Source organism: Tyto alba, unplaced genomic scaffold, assembly GCF_018691265.1.
Source record: "Tyto alba isolate M040663 unplaced genomic scaffold, T.alba_DEE_v4.0 Super-Scaffold_33, whole genome shotgun sequence".
Lineage (NCBI taxonomy): Eukaryota > Metazoa > Chordata > Aves > Strigiformes > Tytonidae > Tyto > Tyto alba.
In genome coordinates, this window is record NW_024881308.1 from 6,569,746 (window position 1) to 6,586,644 (window position 16,899).

Sequence of the window (16,899 nt, forward strand, 5' to 3'; positions counted from 1 at the left end):
TAAAGAGACAACAGGGAGCTCAGTGAGCCGGGGGGGGGGGGGGGGGGGGGGGGGGGGGCTGTCCCTGTGCCCTACACACCCCTCATCCCAAGAAGGAAGAAGGAGCCGGATCTCATGGAGGGCGACTGCGAGGGCAGAGGCTCAACGTCTGCCGGGAAGCACCACTGCAGGGGCCCTGCTCGGCCTGAACGCTGCGCTCCACATCACTCCGGGGGCTCAGCCCCCCCAAAGGCAGAGCCTCCCGCTTGGGCAGCTTTGCAAAGAGCTGGGGTAGGCCAGGGCCGGCCGTAGCCCCACCGCAGCTCCCACTGGCCATCCCACAGTCTCTCCCGGCTGCTGAAAGGCGCTTCCAGCAGGTAAGGCGATGGGGGCAGGTGTACCCACACCCGGCCCACGTTTCTCGTCCCGCTGCCAGCCCTGGCTCAGCCCCACACGGCCGCCGCAGCGCTGCCTTCGCAGGGGAAACCTCCTGCCTCGCACCGGAGCTGTGCCCGCCCGCCAACCGGTTTTAACCCAAATCGGGTCCCCCGTTTAGCGCTTGCTTCCCCGAGGGACGGAGTGGGCTCCCCTCCGAGCATCCCCAGCCCTCTCCTCTGCCCGGGCCGCGGGGTCCCACCGGGCCGCGGGGTCCCACCGTGCCGCGGGGTCCCACCGTGCCGCCGAGGCGCCCGCGGCAGGAGGCGGCAACCGGGGACCGGGGACCCGGCCTCGCCTCCCCGCTCCCACCCCGCGGCTGCGGGTGGGCGGGCCGGGGGGCGGCACCCCCGGGAGGGGCGGCGGGCGGGACCCCCCCGGCCGGCCCCGCCGAGCTGCCGCCGCCGGCCCCGCAGGGCTCCGCGGCTCCGCGCACGCTGCGGCGGGGGCGGCGCCGAGGCAGGTGAGCGGCGGCGCCGGGCCGGGCTCCGGCATCCCGGGGTGCGGCAGGCACCGGGGACCCGGGGCACCGGCGTCCCGGGGTGCTGGCAGGGAGCGGTATCCCGAGGCGGGGTGGAGAGCCGGGCTCCGGCATCCCGGGGTGCGGCAGGCACCGGCATCGCGGGGACCGGGGGCACCGGCATCCCGGGGTGCGGCAGGCACCGGGGACCCGGGGCACCGGCATCCCGGGGTGCGGCAGGCAACGGGGACCGGGGGCACCGGCATCCCGGGGTGCGGCAGGCACCGGGGACCCGGGGCACCGGCATCCCGGGGTGCGGCAGGCACCGGGGACCGGGGGCACCGGCATCCCGGGGTGCGGCAGGCACCGGGGACCGGGGGCACCGGCATCCCGGGGCGCGGCGAGGACCGTGAGATCGGCAACCCAGGGAACAGCAGGGACCAGGGTACCGGCATCCCTGGAACTCGGGGTACCGGCATCCCCGGGCGTTGCAGGGATCTGCACCCTGGGGCGCGGCAGGCACCCGGGGCACCGGCATCCCGGGGTGAGAGGGCAACCGGAGCAGCGGGATGAGGGGGGTGAGCAGGAATGGGCGCAGCGGGATGAGAGGGGAAGCGAGTCACCGGCATCCCGGCATGAGCAGGGAGCCGCCATGCACCCCGGGATGCTGCTGGCACCTGGGGCACAGGGACTCTCCTCCCCGTCCCTCTGCAGGCGGGTGTAGGAGAGTCCCTCTCCCCGAAGCCCCACGGGGGCTGCACCTCCTCATCCCCAGGGAACAGGGCAGAGGTGCGGGGGTCCCCTCTGGAGAGCTGTGCACCCGCTGCGTGGGACCCGGGAGCAGAGGCTGGCACAGGGCAGGGCATCATCTGCAGCAGGCGCTGGGCTGCCGGCTCACAGTAGGAAGCCGAGCTATTGGTAATCACCCCCTCCTGCACCCTGAAGCGAGGGGGGAGTCATGTCGTGTCCCCCCCGTTATCTGCATTCCCAGCCCTGGGCATTTTGGTGGCCTCTCAGCGTACAGCAGCAGGTTATGCTCTGCCTGGAGGGAGCAGCCAGGAGTGGGAATCCCCCTTCCACGCTCCCCCCTGCCCGCCTGGCAAACCGCCCCACCGCCAAAGGAAGCGCTTGGTGCTGAGCATCTTCAGGCCGATGAGCGCAGGGACGCTCAGCGAGGGGGTCGGGGCTCTGCAGGGGCACTTTTGGATGACCAGAAAGCAGGCGTCTCCCCAGCCCTGCCCCAGCTCTTGGCTGATGGGGACACCATCCCGCAGGAGCTGGGAGGTCAGCCTGCCCCACTCCCCCCCACCAGGTACCCAGCGGGGCCCCCCCAGCCCTACCCCAGCCCCATGAGCATCCCGCACAGGACTTCCCCACCGGTTTGCAGCCACCACCTCTGCGCACCTGGGACGTGCAGGGTCGCAAGCCCGGGGTGACAGGGCGGTTAGGACTGGGCTACAGGCAAAAGATGAAGGGTTTCCTCCTTCTCTACGCGTTTCTAATGGCTCCTTTGAGACAAGCCACAGGACTCCCCGCTGGGAAGCCTCACTGAGCTGTAAGTACAGGGCTTTTTATTTGGACTGTTAATCTAAATCCGTTGTACCTGGTTGGAAAAGCCCCTCTGTGCAATACTCCCTGCACTTGCTGCATCCTCGCTTGAATGTCTATTAGCATCTTCCTTCCCACTCCCTTGGGTCCCCTCTGCCAGTTAGAATAAATATACATAACTTCCATTTGAAAGCCTTTAAGAAAAAAATATGTTGTCAAGGGAAACTCTTCTAGCATTTCTTACAGATATGCTTGATCTGTTTTTATATTTTTTACTGTCATAAATGCATATATAAGAGATTTTTTTCCTCCAGAAGATACATATTCATTTGAATGCCCAACACCCAGCTCACACTGGGCTTGTGTAATTCTGATGGTTGTCTCCTTAAAATAGCTTACAATATATTTCAAAATTTACCAGAAAGAGACTGAATTTATCTGTTCTATTCTACCAATCATTTATGGAAATTTTGCTTTAACTAAAGGAAAATTTTGCAAATTCACATTATTCCAGACAGGCACATTTGTATTCTCTGTCCATTGCACTTTAAAATAAAAAATCACCCAACCTTCCTGAAGTAAGCTTCTGTTTCCCAGCAGATAGATACCCCTGCAAATGCGAGACGGGCTCATGCTTTGATGATCCAGCTGGGGAAATCACACCAAGTCTTAGTTCAAATCTCAGTTTTGTTCTAAAGCTGAGCTTAGCTAGTCGTGAAGCGAGTAGGGAAAAGAGTTATAAAACTATTAATTGCTGCTTTAGATTCCTAGATGAAAGCTGTATGTGGGCAGAAATAATTTGCTCTTATTCAGAAGCCAACATCAGAAAGGAGCATCTCAGACAGTTCGCGACCCTTCTCCTCGCTCTGCTTCCTGCGCGGGAGGGAGGGAGGGATTTCCCTGGGGTACAAAGGCTTGCAGGGTACTGACACCTGCTTTTTTTTTTTCTGGAGGTGGGAGCTGGCTCTGTCCTGGCTCTCGGGGTTTGGCACGTCTCACCCATTGCTGCAGCCGCGCAGCACAGCCGGGCGCTGGGGACGGTCCTGCTGGACTGGAGCATCGCTTTAGGCTTGTCCTGCCGTCCCAGTGCAGCCCCCGGTAGCCACCCGGGCTGCCCCGTGCCCCAGCCCAGCTCCCAAATGATATTTCCGCTGATTTTGGTGACATTTGGCCTGGTCTCCTGGCACGGCTGCTGTATGGGGGGGGTGTGGAGAGAGGATGAGGGTGGGTGTGGGATAAACTGGATCCCACAGAGCCACCCTCACGGCCCCTGTGTGTGTGTTTGTAGCCTGAATACATGAGCATCATTCTGGAAGGAACCTGGATTAGTCATCCCCGCCCCACAGATGGGCTGTGTGATGTCTTCCCTGGAAAAGCTAATCTGTCACAAATTCCAATTTATCCCTGTAAAGGAGTGTTTACACCCTTTTCCTTGCCTTTGTCTTAAGCATTAAAAAAGTTGATCCTTCTCTTTTTTTCCTCCCCTTTGAAAGGCAAGACAATGAGTCCATTAAGCTCTGAGGCTTATCACAAGCCGGTTGCCTCCTCCAGACATGGTGTAATGCGAAGCGCTGGCTTTGTGGTGCAAAGCCTGTGTTTTTAAGGAGCCCTGGCTGGGAGATGCAGTGGAGTTAGCAGATGCCTTTGCCAGGCTATTTCGCACAAATCTGGCATTTGCTGCACCCACTGCCCTGCTCAGCTTAAAAAACATACCTTGGGTTTGTTTTTAACCATTACTTTGGTACCTGTTTCTCTCCAGCTCTGCTCTGACCTCCAGATTTATATGTGAAAATGTCCCCCACGTCCCTCCCAGTCTGACAAACCTTTTACACCATGTTTTTCAAACGCTGAAAAACTTGCAGAGCCCTTCCCCTGCTTTTGCGTTTGCCCCATAAACCCCATGAGATGAGCAAAGCAGGGCTGGGGTGCAATGGGGTCTGCAGGGGAACTGGGACGCCCTTTGGCAGGGGGGGATCCCTCCTCGTGTCACTGACCTGGCCCTCGGTGGCCGCTGCCGGGCCGGACTGTCCTGTGCGGGGTCTGGTGGCTCCTCGGCATCACCACGGGAGCTGCTGCAGCCTTTTCCCTCGGCTCTTGCTGCCTGTCTGAGGCCTCTGTGCCTGCGTCACCTAAAAGTTCGAAAACTTCAGTGGGTGCCACAAGACAGAGAAGGGGAGGGATTTTTCTAATAAACCACCAGCTGATTAAAACCAGGGAGGGAAGCCTTTGAGACAGGAGACAGGCCAGTCTGGAGGTCACAGCTGCCTCAGTGACTGCTGCAGCAAAAGCATCAGCGGCTGCAGAAATCGTGTCGGTACCAGCAGTGACCCTGAAGCGCGAGCTGAGCTCAGGAGCAAGTCGTGCCTAATAGTGGGATTTTTCCAAAGTAGCTGATGCATGGGGAAAAATGTAATTCCTCAACCAAGAGAGCAAATGCAGTGACCCTCCTGAGCGCACCCAACACTCCCGCACCAGGAGCGGGGGGGACCGCGTGGGTACGGGGCTGCTCCACACATCCCCAGGCGTTTTGATGAATAAGGTAGGTGGAGAAGTCTGATTTCAAGGTGACACAGGAAGATCACAAACCTTTTTGTTTGTTTTTTTTTATTCTAAGCTTCTGGTCAAGATGGGTAAATGCATATGAAGGTATGGGATCTTTGTTAGGTGCTTTAACTGCTTCTCACTAGAAAATGGGATTTCTGCTGCACCTAAAAGCCCAGGATTCTGAAACTTTTAAGATCATGAAACACAATAGAAATCAAAATTTTGGTTTTTATTTCCCTACCAATGTACAGATTTTTAATTCAGTCACCAATGATTCTGAATCATGTTTTTGTTATGTTTCAACATTGTAAAAATAATCTTAATATTTTACATGACAGAACACACAAGAGGAAACAAAGCAGGCAGACAAATTGTTTTGACACTTCTTCCTCTAAAATTCTCCCTAAAGATGACACCTTCTGTGAAAACACTTTGATTTTGGCAAAACTGCCTTTGCTGCTGGGAAGATTGCACTTTTTGACCAGGTCTAATTAGCGGTGTAGGTAGTTGGGCTACAAAGCTCTTTGGCAGAATCACTGCGGCAGCGATTTGACAAGACCTATTTTTTCCACAGGGGAGGCTCTCTGGGGGATAACTCCTCTCTTCAGTGACTAATTACCTGTTTGAACAAGGAAAGCCCCATGGGTGAGGTGCTGGAGGTGTAGTAAGCTGTATTCCTTTGGCCATTAGTGATCTGCAAAGGGAGAAACTTTAAGAGGTAAAAAAAGCAAGGAAAAGTTTCACCTGGAAAAATCATCTGCTTTTTTTTTTTTCCCCTTCCTTACCACAGAAGAACAACTGTCCAAAGCTGTTTCTCTCCGCTCCCCTATCCCTGGTCCTCTCTTTTCAAAATGCAAACGTGTCTCCTCACTCCCCGGGGTGCTTCTGGCCCCCCTCACCCAGGAGCACCCGGTTTGGGGGGAGCCCTCCGTCCCCTCCAGCCCTGCTGTGTCTCATCCGCAGGTAGAACCAGCTCCCGCTCTGCTGATCATGGTCAACAAGACCTTAAATTACTGGGGTCCCAGTTTTGAGGAGGACGTTATCAACATCAACGTGGGGGGACTGAGAAGGCGGCTCAGCTCCAGCGCCCTCTCCAAATTCCCCGACACCCGCCTGGGACGCCTGCTCTCCTGTGACTCGGAGGAGTCCATCCTGCAGCTCTGCGATGACTACGATGTAAGTGCCAGGGAGTTCTACTTTGACCGAAACCCTGGCTTCTTCCTCTACGTGCTCCACTTCTACCAGACGGGGAAGCTGCACGTCATGGAGGAGCTGTGTGTCTTCTCCTTCTGCCAGGAGATCGAGTACTGGGGAATCAACGAGTTCTTCCTGGACTCCTGCTGCAGCTACCGCTACCACGAGCGCAAGCTGGAGAGCCGGCACCACAACTGGGACGAGGAGAGCGAGGTCAGCAGCGTGGACACGTCCCCCGATGAGATCTCCGACATCAACCACGACCTGCTGCGCTACAGCACGCTGCGCTGCGGCAGCATGCGCAAACGCCTCTGGCTCACCATGGAGAACCCCGGCTACTCCATCCCCAGCAAACTCTTCAGCTTCGTGTCCATCAGCGTGGTGCTGGTTTCCATAGCCACCATGTGCATCCACAGCATGCCCGAGTACCAGGAGGTGGATGAGAATGGCAACGTGCTTGATGAACCCGTCCTGCACAAGCTGGAGTATTTCTGCATCTCCTGGTTCACCTTCGAAGTCTCTTCCCGCCTCCTGCTCTCCCCCAACCCCAGGAAGTTCTTCAAGCACCCGCTGAACCTGATTGACATTGTCTCGGTGTTGCCTTTCTACTTCACCCTCTTGGTGGACGTGACCATGGGCAGTGACTCGGAGCTGGGCAACCTGGGCAAGGTCGTGCAGGTGTTTCGGCTCATGAGGATATTCCGGGTGCTGAAGCTGGCTCGGCACTCCACCGGACTGAGGTCGCTGGGGGCCACCTTGAAGGTAAACTGGCTATCTATCTCCTTGTCTACTTTGAGTTGCTGGGGAAGAAGGAGACCTCTGGTACAGCTGGGGAGTGGGGCCATTCCCATTCCCAGTGAGCTACCAGCTCTGGGTGCTGCCTGGCAAGCTTGCTTAGGGTGGTGGGCTGGGTTGTTGGCTTGTGTGTCTGCTAAAGCAACCGAGAGTGAGGAACACTGCATGAGTCCTCTTTGTACACACATACAGAGCAAACAGCAATTCACCCCATTGCCTGCAGACCTTGCTTCATGCAGAACTGGTGCTCCCAGGGACTCAGCCATCCCTTCACCACCGTGGCGTGCAAGCCCCGTTGCATGGTGTTGGAACGGATTCAGCCATGTGTGTGTGGATGGTGATGTCCCACCAGAAGTGGGTCAGTGGCTAGCTGGGCTGCAGGCACCCTGCTGAGCAGGGACTGGGCCAGCCAGCAGCTGCTGGGTATGCCAGCACCAGTGCATGTGGCTCAGAGCCATTCCTGTTCCCAGTCTGGGAGAAGGGGAAGCCTCCTAAGGGCATGCTGACAGCTGGGCAGAGGCCAGCATCCAACCCTTGGTGTCTGCCCATGTAGGGAGCTGTAGAGATCCTGGTCCAGCTGAGTTGGATGTCCCAAGGATATGATGAAGTTGGGATTGGTACATGGTTAGCCATGGGTGGCACAGAGCAGCAACAGAAAAGCAAAGGGTTAAGCTGCAGGGCCTGGGAAAACCAGCCCAAGGCAGGGTGTGTGCCCCCCAGCAGAGCCTGGGCTGCCAGCAGCTGCCCCTCAGCGTGCTGGAAAAGCTCAGGGAAAGCACGGCGTGCAGGGAGGAAGAGCTGGATGGGGAGATGCTGAGACAGTAAAGGACCAGGGTCCAGGCGTGAGGCGAGGTGTTACCCCTGCAGGTCTGGTGAGAGGAGGTCCTCATCCCCCATGACGTGCCCCAAGGCTGTGTTTCTCCAGATCCCCCCCCCACAGCACCCCCAGCCTCCTTAAACAGACCAAGAGCAGCTGTGGAAAGAGTCCAAGCATGAAGCTGTCGTGAAAACTCTTACCAGCCTGGTGCTGCAGCCCAGACCTCCCTCGCTGCAGCTCAGCTGCGCAGCACAGACCAGCCGCCGTGCCCTGTGCTGCTCTCTGCTCTCCCCCACCGTCCCTCCCTCCTCTGTCCCCCTCAGGCCAAGGGCCATGTGCCTGAATCTGGGGAGGGTGAAACTGTCCCCTCACCTCCTGCACTTACACAGAAAACCCAGCTTGCTGCAGAGGCCAACTAAGCTCAGCTTTTAATCGTCTCTGATTCTTGGCGATCCCAGCAAAAGAAATCCTAGAGCAGATCCTCAAGCCTGCCAAGACGCAGAGCAGCACACGCTCTCGATGCCCCACCACATGAAGGGCTTGTGCTGGGCACGGGGGGAGGCTGCCAGGGCAAATATCTCCTCTCCTGGTGGGACTGCTTCAGGTCCCCATGGTCAAACCAGAAGACTGTTCTTTCAAGCACTGCTTATGCAAATGTGCCTGTGCTTTTTCCCCCTTCAAACGGAGGGTGTGCCAAACAAATGGCCAAGGGAAGCAATCGTCATCACAAAGCTTGAAATTCACCCAAAGGGACGCTTTCCTCCTCTTCTTGCACTCAGCATTTGGGGGGGCCAGAGCAGCAAGTCCTGGTGCTGTTGCCCCTGAAGGGCTGTCGCAGGGATGGGGTGGGCACAGCTGCTGCTGGGGACACCCCGTTTCACGCTGCTGCAGCCGTGGCAGGTCTGGCAGGGGGTGTCCCAGCATCGGCAGGACTTGACTGCCAGGGTTGGACCCATTCCCGCGGGTGAGCCATGGAGAAAAGCAACCCACGAGTGTGGCTGGGGATGAGGATGGGCAGCAGGAAAGGTCTTCTGCCAACGTCTGCTGTGAGTCAGGAGCACCCCAGCCCAACACTAATCCTGCAAAGCCCACAGAGCATCAGACTAAGCGGGGGGGAAAAAATTCCTGTCATCCTCAAAGCCTGCTGAGAACAGGGTCTAGGAAGAATGAAATTTGAAATGAAGATGCCTGAAGTCCTACCTGCATCATACATACTTCTGAACACTCACCTTGAAAGAGCAATTAGCAAGTGTCAGACCCATGTAACACTGCTTGCAAAATTTAAATAAAATTGTACACGTGGGAAGGGCTCCCTGAACCCTTTCCGTGCTCCACTTAAGCATGAACAACACGTTGCAGCAGAGCAGGGACTGATGGGCTCATCTGCATGTTGTTAAACAGCAGACGAGATCTGGGGAGCCGTCAGCATCCCGGCTCTGGCCTCTGCTGAGCCGCTGATTCACCGAGTGACGTGCTGGAAAATGCCGCTTCCCGGGGACTCCGGAGCCAGCTGTAAATGGGGATGAGCGAAGACACGAATCTGACGCAGCAGCTTGGCACTGTGATTTACTGGGAACATAAATTACAACGTCTTGTTAATCATAATTCACTTCCTATTGCAAGAGCATAAAGCAGCAGCAGAGGAGTAAAGGCTGTTAACAGCCAGGAAGCGGGAGCGATGGCTCTGGCAAGCCAAGTAATTGTTCCCCTGCCACGAAAGTGCTAGCAGAGGGATTTCTGCCATTTGCGCATCATAAACTCTGAACGGTCTTCACATTGCTTGGGGCCTGATCCAGGGTCTATTTAATTTGAGGAGAGACTTCCCACACGCCTCTGCTGTTCCTCCCTGCCGTGCACGATATCCATTACCATTATTGCAGCTTCCCGGGTGCAGGTTTGGTGCCTGTCTCCGGCTGGCAGTCAATAGGTGTTAGGGACTGAGTAATTTAGGCATCTGCAGGGATCTACAGGAGTTGCTGTCTGTCCCCTTAGGGGCCTAAATACACAAATAGGTTGGAAGAGCTGGAGCTGCACGTCCCCAGACAGCAGATGCATCACCCTGCTGTTGCTACCGTGGGCCATCTCTGTGCTCGGTCCTCACGCTGGTATCTCTGGCCAGGCTCAAACCCAGCTCTTCCATTTCATTTGTCTACGGCTGTACTGGAGGAAAGATGTACATCTGGTTGGGGAAGGAGCCCATGCACGGGTGACCAGGCCAGGAGTCCAGAGAAACTGCTGTTGGGGTGGCTGTTGTGCTAGAGCCTTTTATCACCCAGTGTTGCCTCCCCTGAGGCTGGCTGCTTGCTAAACCTGCATCCCACCTGAATCCTGGCTAAGCCTCTGCATCCCACCCAAACCCCAGCTGTGGCTGCTTACCCCTGGGTCAATGAGCAATCCACATGTTTTGAGGATAAATGACTACAAATAGGTAGAAGCCTGTGCCTGAGGATCAGCTGGGAGATTCTGTGCCACAAGCCCTGACCCTGCTTGTAAATTAAAGCAGTAGGAGCTATTGAGCTGCCTGACTTCCCCCTCGCCTTCACCCTCCAACACATCCCAGGGCCATAACTGATACTCTTTAAAAATGTATAAAGTTATTCGGCTCTGCTGCTCCCCAGCTGGGATGTACAGACGTGCTGTTAAGCTCCAGCCAGGAGCAAGTCTTTCATGGCCCTCCTTGAAACTCGGTGGCTCTGAGCTGTTTGTCCTTCTCAAGGTGCTCCCTCGGAGCTGCTGTAGGGCATTTGCAACCACAGGCAGTAGCGGAGGAGGAGGAGGAGATTATTTCCCCTCAGTATTACTGGCATGAGCTGAACACCTTTTGCCAGCAGTCGAAGCAAAGTCTTTTCGCTCCCTGCCATGAATCCACCTCCTTTATGTCTCGTCTTAACCGTGGAAGCTCTTTTCCCACGTCTTCTGCTGTTTGCTTTGCTCAAGTGTTTCGTTTAGTCATTATGTGGTCTCAAATAAAGTATTCTCTGCCTGTTAGGAGACTGGGAAAAAACCTCCCACAATCAGAGCTCTGCTTTCCTTTCTCCAAAAGATGAAGAGCAAGCTGGCAGATCAGTGGGCAGAAACATCCAAGAAATTCTCTTGTGACAATCAAAACATGAGTGAACTAGCCATGCTATGAGGATGGCAGTGGCTTGGGCACTGGTGGATGGTTAGTGTGACCCTGCCAGAAAATGGGGGCTCTGCGGTCCCCTCCCAGTCTGCGTGGCTTTACGAGCAGGCTGTGCCGGGGGTCCCTGTCCCCGCTGTGTGCGGGGCTCTTGGCTCTCACCCCTCCAGCCCAGGGGCAGGGGTAGGAGCTGGGTGCTGGGTTGGGCCCAGTGTTGGCCCCTAGCAGTTTGCCTGGTCCCAGCTTGTCCTCCAGCATCTCCTTTCCGGCATCACTTACTGCCTTGTCCCCCAGCTGCCCACTGCCTTTTTCCCCCTGGGCTTTTGGCACAGGTTTATACTTTGCTCAAAAATTAATATCCAGAGAAAGATTGCAACACAAATGTTTTAGTTTGAAATCAGAGAAACAATGGCTTCTTTAAGGACTGTTGCACACCTCTGCCATCAGTCTGTCCCCCCAGGCCCGCACACCTGCCTGGGAGGTTGGGTGTCCCGTGGCCCCATTCCCACCAGGGCTCCCAAACCCCTCAGTGTGGGGCTTGTCAAGCTGGGGGTGCAGCATCCTGTGGGGATGGGTGCTGAGACCAGCCCATGCTGACACTGGATGGATCCCTGGACTGACCTGATGACCAGGGCTGCTTGGATTCAGGTCAGCTCTGAGGTTCATTTCGAGACTCTCATGGAGCAGCAGCAAAACCTGAAGAGAAATATAATTGTCACAGAAACAGTAGTTTCTGCAAGAAAACTGCCCCCCCCCCCCCCCCCCCCCCCCCCCCCCCCCCCCCCCATCTGTGTAACAAAGGGTTAAATGGAAGCTGAGAGGTAGGTGGTGTTGGGGTATAGGAGAGCTCGGGTCCCTGGGGCTCTGGTTGTGGGGTCCGCAGCAGCCGCGGAGCCCGGGGCTGAGACCCGGGTAAGAGGTAGAGCTGAGCCTGCAGCAGCGGCACGCAGCCTCCCTGCGAGCGCATCGCCAGCATCAAGGGAGGATACAAATCGCTTCCCTTAGGGGCTGACTATTAGGTGGTTTCTGGGGACCTGCCAAGATAAAAGGAAAATGTGTCTAAATATTGTTTGCTGCGCTTGGGACGGAGTGAGTAGCCTCTGCCTGGGAAGCCTGGCTGGGAAGCACGGGTCCCCTCTCCCCCCCGGCGCTGCCTGCTCCTCGCAGGCTGGCAGCGGGGCGGCTGTGGGTGCCAGGGCTGATTTCCCTGCTGCCCCACTCACTCCAGGTGTGGGTCACCCACGCACCCCCGGGCCCATCTCAGGCCGGCCCTGCAGCGGGACATCCCACGGCAGCGATGGACAGAGGCACCGAGATCCCCACCGGAGGCGTGCAGGGAGTCTGTGCAGGGCTGAATTTACACTATGGGATCCCAGTGCCCTGGCACCCACTGACCATCGTTCTGCTTTGCCTTCCAGCACAGCTACCGGGAGGTGGGGATCCTGCTGCTCTACCTGGCCGTGGGGGTCTCCGTCTTCTCTGGTGTGGCCTACACTGCCGAGAAGGAGGAAGATGTTGGCTTTGACACCATCCCGGCATGCTGGTGGTGGGGCACGGTCAGCATGACCACCGTGGGCTACGGTGACGTGGTGCCCGTCACTGTGGCGGGCAAGCTGGCCGCCTCGGGCTGCATCCTGGGGGGCATCCTGGTTGTGGCACTGCCCATCACCATCATCTTCAACAAGTTCTCTCACTTCTATCGCAAGCAGAAGGCACTGGAGGCGGCCGTGAGGAACAGCGGGAAGAAAGACCCCGAGGATGTGGAGAGCACCTCCAGCCACGACGGAGACTCGGAGGCTCTGAGCGAGACCTCCCTGGACAGGGGCAGCCCCGACCGCCGTGGTCTGACCCCCGGTGCCCGCCCCACACCCTGACCCCTCCGTGCCGCGGCACCGGGGTGCGCACGGGACCCGCTTGCTCACAGCGAGCACGGCACGGCTGTGGCACCGGGACACGGCGGAGGAGCCAGGCTCTCCCCATCTCGCATCGCGCCTGGCATCGCCCCTGCCCTGCAGAGGACAGGAGGGGTCGGAGGAGATGCCCAAGCGGGTGCCGGCTGCTTCCAGCCCCCCAGTCTGCCTGGACGTGTCTCAACCTTCACCCAGCGACAGCCCTGCTCTCCCACGGCTGTGGCGCTGGATGTAACCCTGCCAGAAAGGGAGTGAGAAAAAAAGAAATACAGGTGACCCCTGATCAGGCACTTCTCTGGCTGAGTGAAGGGGCATTTCCTTCAGCCCTGAGGTTTTGTGTTGTCCAGGGTGAGGTTAAATAGCTCGAGGGTGAAGCAGCCCTGGACCAGGCTGGCTGCCCTTGCAGGTCCTGTGCCAGGTCAGCATCAACTCCAGTCCCAACCTCATCCTACCCCCAGATGGAAACAGCCTCAAAAGGCTCAGCTGCCCCAATGGCCATGGGGGAAAGGGGGTTGGAAATTAGTCTGTATGGGAGGAGTGGTGGTGTCCAGCTCGGGGCGAGCCCCACTGTCCCCAGTCCCTGCAGTGGGATCGACTGGACCTCACCTTCCTTCCATTGCAATTGGGGTTTAACTGCTCTCCTGTGCTGCCACCGCTGGGACCTCCCAGGGAACTGGGTCTGGGGCTGTGCCGGGAGCGTGACACAGCTAGGAGCACTGTCCATGATGGGGGGACACCAGCCAGGGATGATCAGGCAAAAGGGACACTGTCCTCTGAGGCAGGAGCAGCCAGAGGGGATCAAGCTGGGGGGAACAGAGGGGCCACCCCCAGTGGGTCTCTCCCCCCCAAGCCCTTCACTCCACGGGGCTCCCATGCTGCAGGACATTTGTTTCAGAGGAGCGGCTGCTCTCTGCGGCTGCTGGCACCCAGCCCCTGAGGCAGAGAGGAGGCAGAGTCCCTGCAAAGGGCTGTCAGGGAGCAGATGTGGGAGGATGCTCCTGGGCACAGAGAAGCTGCCTCTGCCGTTGCCGTATGCTTGTGATCTCCACTGCAGGAAGAGCTGCCAGGGAGCCCGGGGGCTGTGGGAGATGATGGGGTTGGGACACGACCAAAGCCAGCTGAGTTCAGCATGTGCTCTGGTCCCCCTCACCACAACCCCCAGCCTGGCTTCCTTCTGCTGCCTCGTCCCTCCCTGCCTTGGGGCTGGGCAGGGGCAGGAGCGCAGTAAGGAGGGGGGTCACACTGCCCCGGGCATCCCCTCTGTCCCGACAGGAGCACCCCGAGTGCCAAGGCACTCACCTTCCCTCTGCAGGGAGGGAGCACCCCCATGTCCGTGGGGTAGCTGGGGCGGGGGGGGGGACCTTGCACTGTCCCTTGTCACCACCACCTCTGAGCACCTAGCAGCTGGGCAGCCCGGACTGCCAGGTCCCCTTCCCGCCCGGACCCCCACCCGGCTGAGCAGGTTCAGGGCTGCTCCCAGCGCAGCATTCATTCCCTACGGAGTTTTTCCTTGATCCCCAGTTCTCTGTTTGGAAGTCATACAGCTCCTTTGTGGACAGAGGAATACACCCAGCAGTGCCTGTTCCGAGCAGGAGAAATGTGCAGCCTGCAATCACCTAATCAGCCCCAAAATATGTTGATGGCTGCAGGATGGCCCCAGGCACCTGGATCGTGGTGTTTTGCCACTGGCTGTCCAGTTGCCAGGGCTGGCTCTGCCTGTAGCGATCTGCTGGCCATGGGGAAGAAAAGACAAACCTTCAGCCTCCCTGAACCCCACTGGGACCCGGGGGGATCCCCAGGGAGCAGTGGTGTGGGATGGGAGGGTGCTCATGCTCCTGGCATCATCGAGTCTTCCAGTACTGATGGTTTGTGGTCCACTCTGCTCTCATTCTTACTGCGAGCAGGGACTGGTGAGCTCCATCGTCTGCTCCGACCAGCTCCACTGCACTTTTACTTGAATAAAGGAAGGAGTTTCCCCTTCTGTCCATAAATATTCCAGTAGCAAAATGTATTAAAATGTGAAGACTAAATTACATGTATTAATTAAAAAGCATTATGCAAATAATTAAAAGAGCATGTAAATTAATTTTCTATCTATGCATGGGATGCATACTGTATATTTTATTAAAGACCTAAGTGACCCGCTTTGGAGGCTGCTGGTTTTGTTTCGCAGCAGCTCGGTGCGCCTGTGCTCGTGCCTGGGCTGCGCTGGGGCCGGGTCCGTGGGTCGGTGCGAGCAGCCCCCGGGGAGCGGGAGCAGCCAGGCTGCTCCCGAGTGACTGCAGGTCCCCGTGAGCCGGCGCCTGCACCCCCTCGGCGCGCAGCGGGGCTCCCGCCCGCACAGCCCCCGCCGCAGCCCTGCCCCGGGTGCTGGGCAGCAGGTAATCCTCGTGCCTGGACCACTGGTGTCATCCGAGCTGGAGCCTTTTGGATGATCCATGTCCCTGGAGGCCCAAAGAACGGGGCGTCCCCGGGGTGCGATGGAATGGGTAGGAGCCAGCGGGCTCCGGGAAGAGCCACGCGGGGAGCCAGGCGCGGCGGCTGGGAGGGAAGGAAGCACAGAGCACGGATCTAACATGAGAGGATCACAATTAACAATAAAAATGCAGGATGCTTCCCAAAGCAAAGAGCTTGCCTGATCCAAGCATAGTTTGTTCCTCCATCCCATTCATTATACGCCCATGAAAGCTGAGAAGCAGGCGAGGAGGAGCAGAAATTTGCAGAAACGCACACACTGTGATCAGAAACACCAAGGGACATGAGAGCTGAGCAGCTGGCGTGAGCAAACCCAGTGCTGGGAGCTGAGGAGCAGCGGCGGCTGTTACTCCTCCAAATAGCCACTCTTGTTTTAAGAAACTAATTTTAACCCCAGGCTTGTGGGTCACATTTTGGACTAAAAATAGAAAAGGCTCCATTCTAAAAGAAAATCTAGTTCAAGTAGCAAGCGTTCATTGCTTCACTTGGTTAAACAATGTTTTAGGTGCACCTCTGCCAGCAGAAGGCTGGAGGATGTGTGTGCACATTCCCTGCTGGCTTGCCAGTCGTTTCACCGTGGCTGGGGCTGTTAGCAACTGCCTGGGATGAGGAGAGGATACAGCCCACCGCAGCTCTGGAGACCCGAGGGGAGCTGGTCCATCTCACTGACAGCTGCCTTCATTCCCTTTTCATCCCTGATGTTTTCATTAGCTCCAAGTACCAAAGCCAGTGGGGATGAAGCCCACCCAGACAAACTCAGGCTAGCTTGTGCAGGCCAACAGCTGCCTGAGTACCTCAGCTCTGTTGAAATCCCATCTCCTGGCACAGAGAACGTCCTCTCGGCTTTAGTGGCCCTAATCACATCCAGTCTCTGCTGCTCTCCTTGCTGCAAAGGCAAAACTCAGATCAGCTTCCAGCATCCAGCCAGCAAACTGCCCATGACAGGGACTGCGGTCATCAGCAGATGACAGCTATCACTAATTAAGCTACGTTATCACCACAGGCTGCCTCTGGCCAACACTGCTTAAAGACCTCAAGAAGTTCAGTAGCCCCTTGGGAGGTTTAGAAGAGCCCCAGGGGTAGCCCCACACAGCACCAGGCTGCCTAAGGAAATACCTTTGCACCTGCAGAGGGTTTTAAGCCCCCAAGCAGAGGCTGAGCACCCGGGCAAGCTGAGCAAGCCCATCACCAATTTTCTTGAGAGAAGAGAAATCCCACCAGTGTGTCGATTACTTCAAAGGGGTGGCTGCTCTTTGGGAGCTGGCTCTCCTGTGTTTTGGGGCTCTAGTTTGTGCTCTGATGCTGCTTGGGCTCTATCTGCCTTTCTCCCGAAGGCAGCATAAAAGACTGAGCTAGCTCCTGATGCTCTAAGTGGTCTCTCTGATGCTCTGAAATGAGGGGAGTGTCTCTGGGCTGTTTGTTTGCAGGGGGCTGGCTGGGGAGGGGAAGACTTACAGATGCTCTCCCTGAGTCAAGTGCATTCTTCTGCTAGATGTGATAGGAGGGGAGGGTTAAAAATAGAGTTTAATCTTTATTCCTTCGAGAGTTTTCCATTAAAAAAAAAAAAAAATCTTCACGCTGCTAATCTTTCCAAGGCAAAAGCTGCCCTGACTTGGGGGTT

At 57.2% G+C, this 16,899-nt stretch overlaps 1 protein-coding gene across 8 annotated transcripts; it reads left to right on the forward strand.

The window, feature by feature from the left end:
- Positions 1-343: 343 nt before the first annotated feature.
- On the forward strand, positions 344-14,868 carry KCNS1 (potassium voltage-gated channel modifier subfamily S member 1). Of its 8 annotated transcripts, none has more exons than XM_042800940.1 (4): positions 850-877; positions 5,541-5,684; positions 5,930-6,922; positions 12,312-14,868. In XM_042800940.1, exons 3-4 carry the CDS (start codon positions 5,957-5,959, stop codon positions 12,765-12,767), a joined length of 1,422 nt encoding a protein of 473 aa, XP_042656874.1. In that variant the 5' UTR covers positions 850-877; positions 5,541-5,684; positions 5,930-5,956; the 3' UTR covers positions 12,768-14,868. The 8 variants fall into 8 exon arrangements, with proteins under 8 accessions (XP_032859492.1, XP_042656875.1, XP_042656874.1 ...); XM_042800938.1 differs by lacking the exons at positions 850-877; positions 5,541-5,684 and adding exons at positions 1,290-1,418; positions 2,187-2,429 and having other exon boundaries at positions 5,757-6,922; XM_033003599.2 differs by lacking the exon at positions 850-877 and adding an exon at positions 1,478-2,429.
- Positions 14,869-16,899: the final 2,031 nt, after the last annotated feature.

What these genes read in the sequence shown, in the direction of transcription:
- KCNS1 (XM_033003601.2), top strand. Translation starts at nt 5,957, where the DNA reads ATGGTCAACAAGACCTTAAATTACTGGGGTCCCAGTTTTGAGGAGGAC. An exon ending in CGCTGGGGGCCACCTTGAAG is followed by an intron (nt 6,923 to 12,311) that starts GTAAACTGGCTA and finishes TTTGCCTTCCAG; the next exon opens with CACAGCTACCGGGAGGTGGG.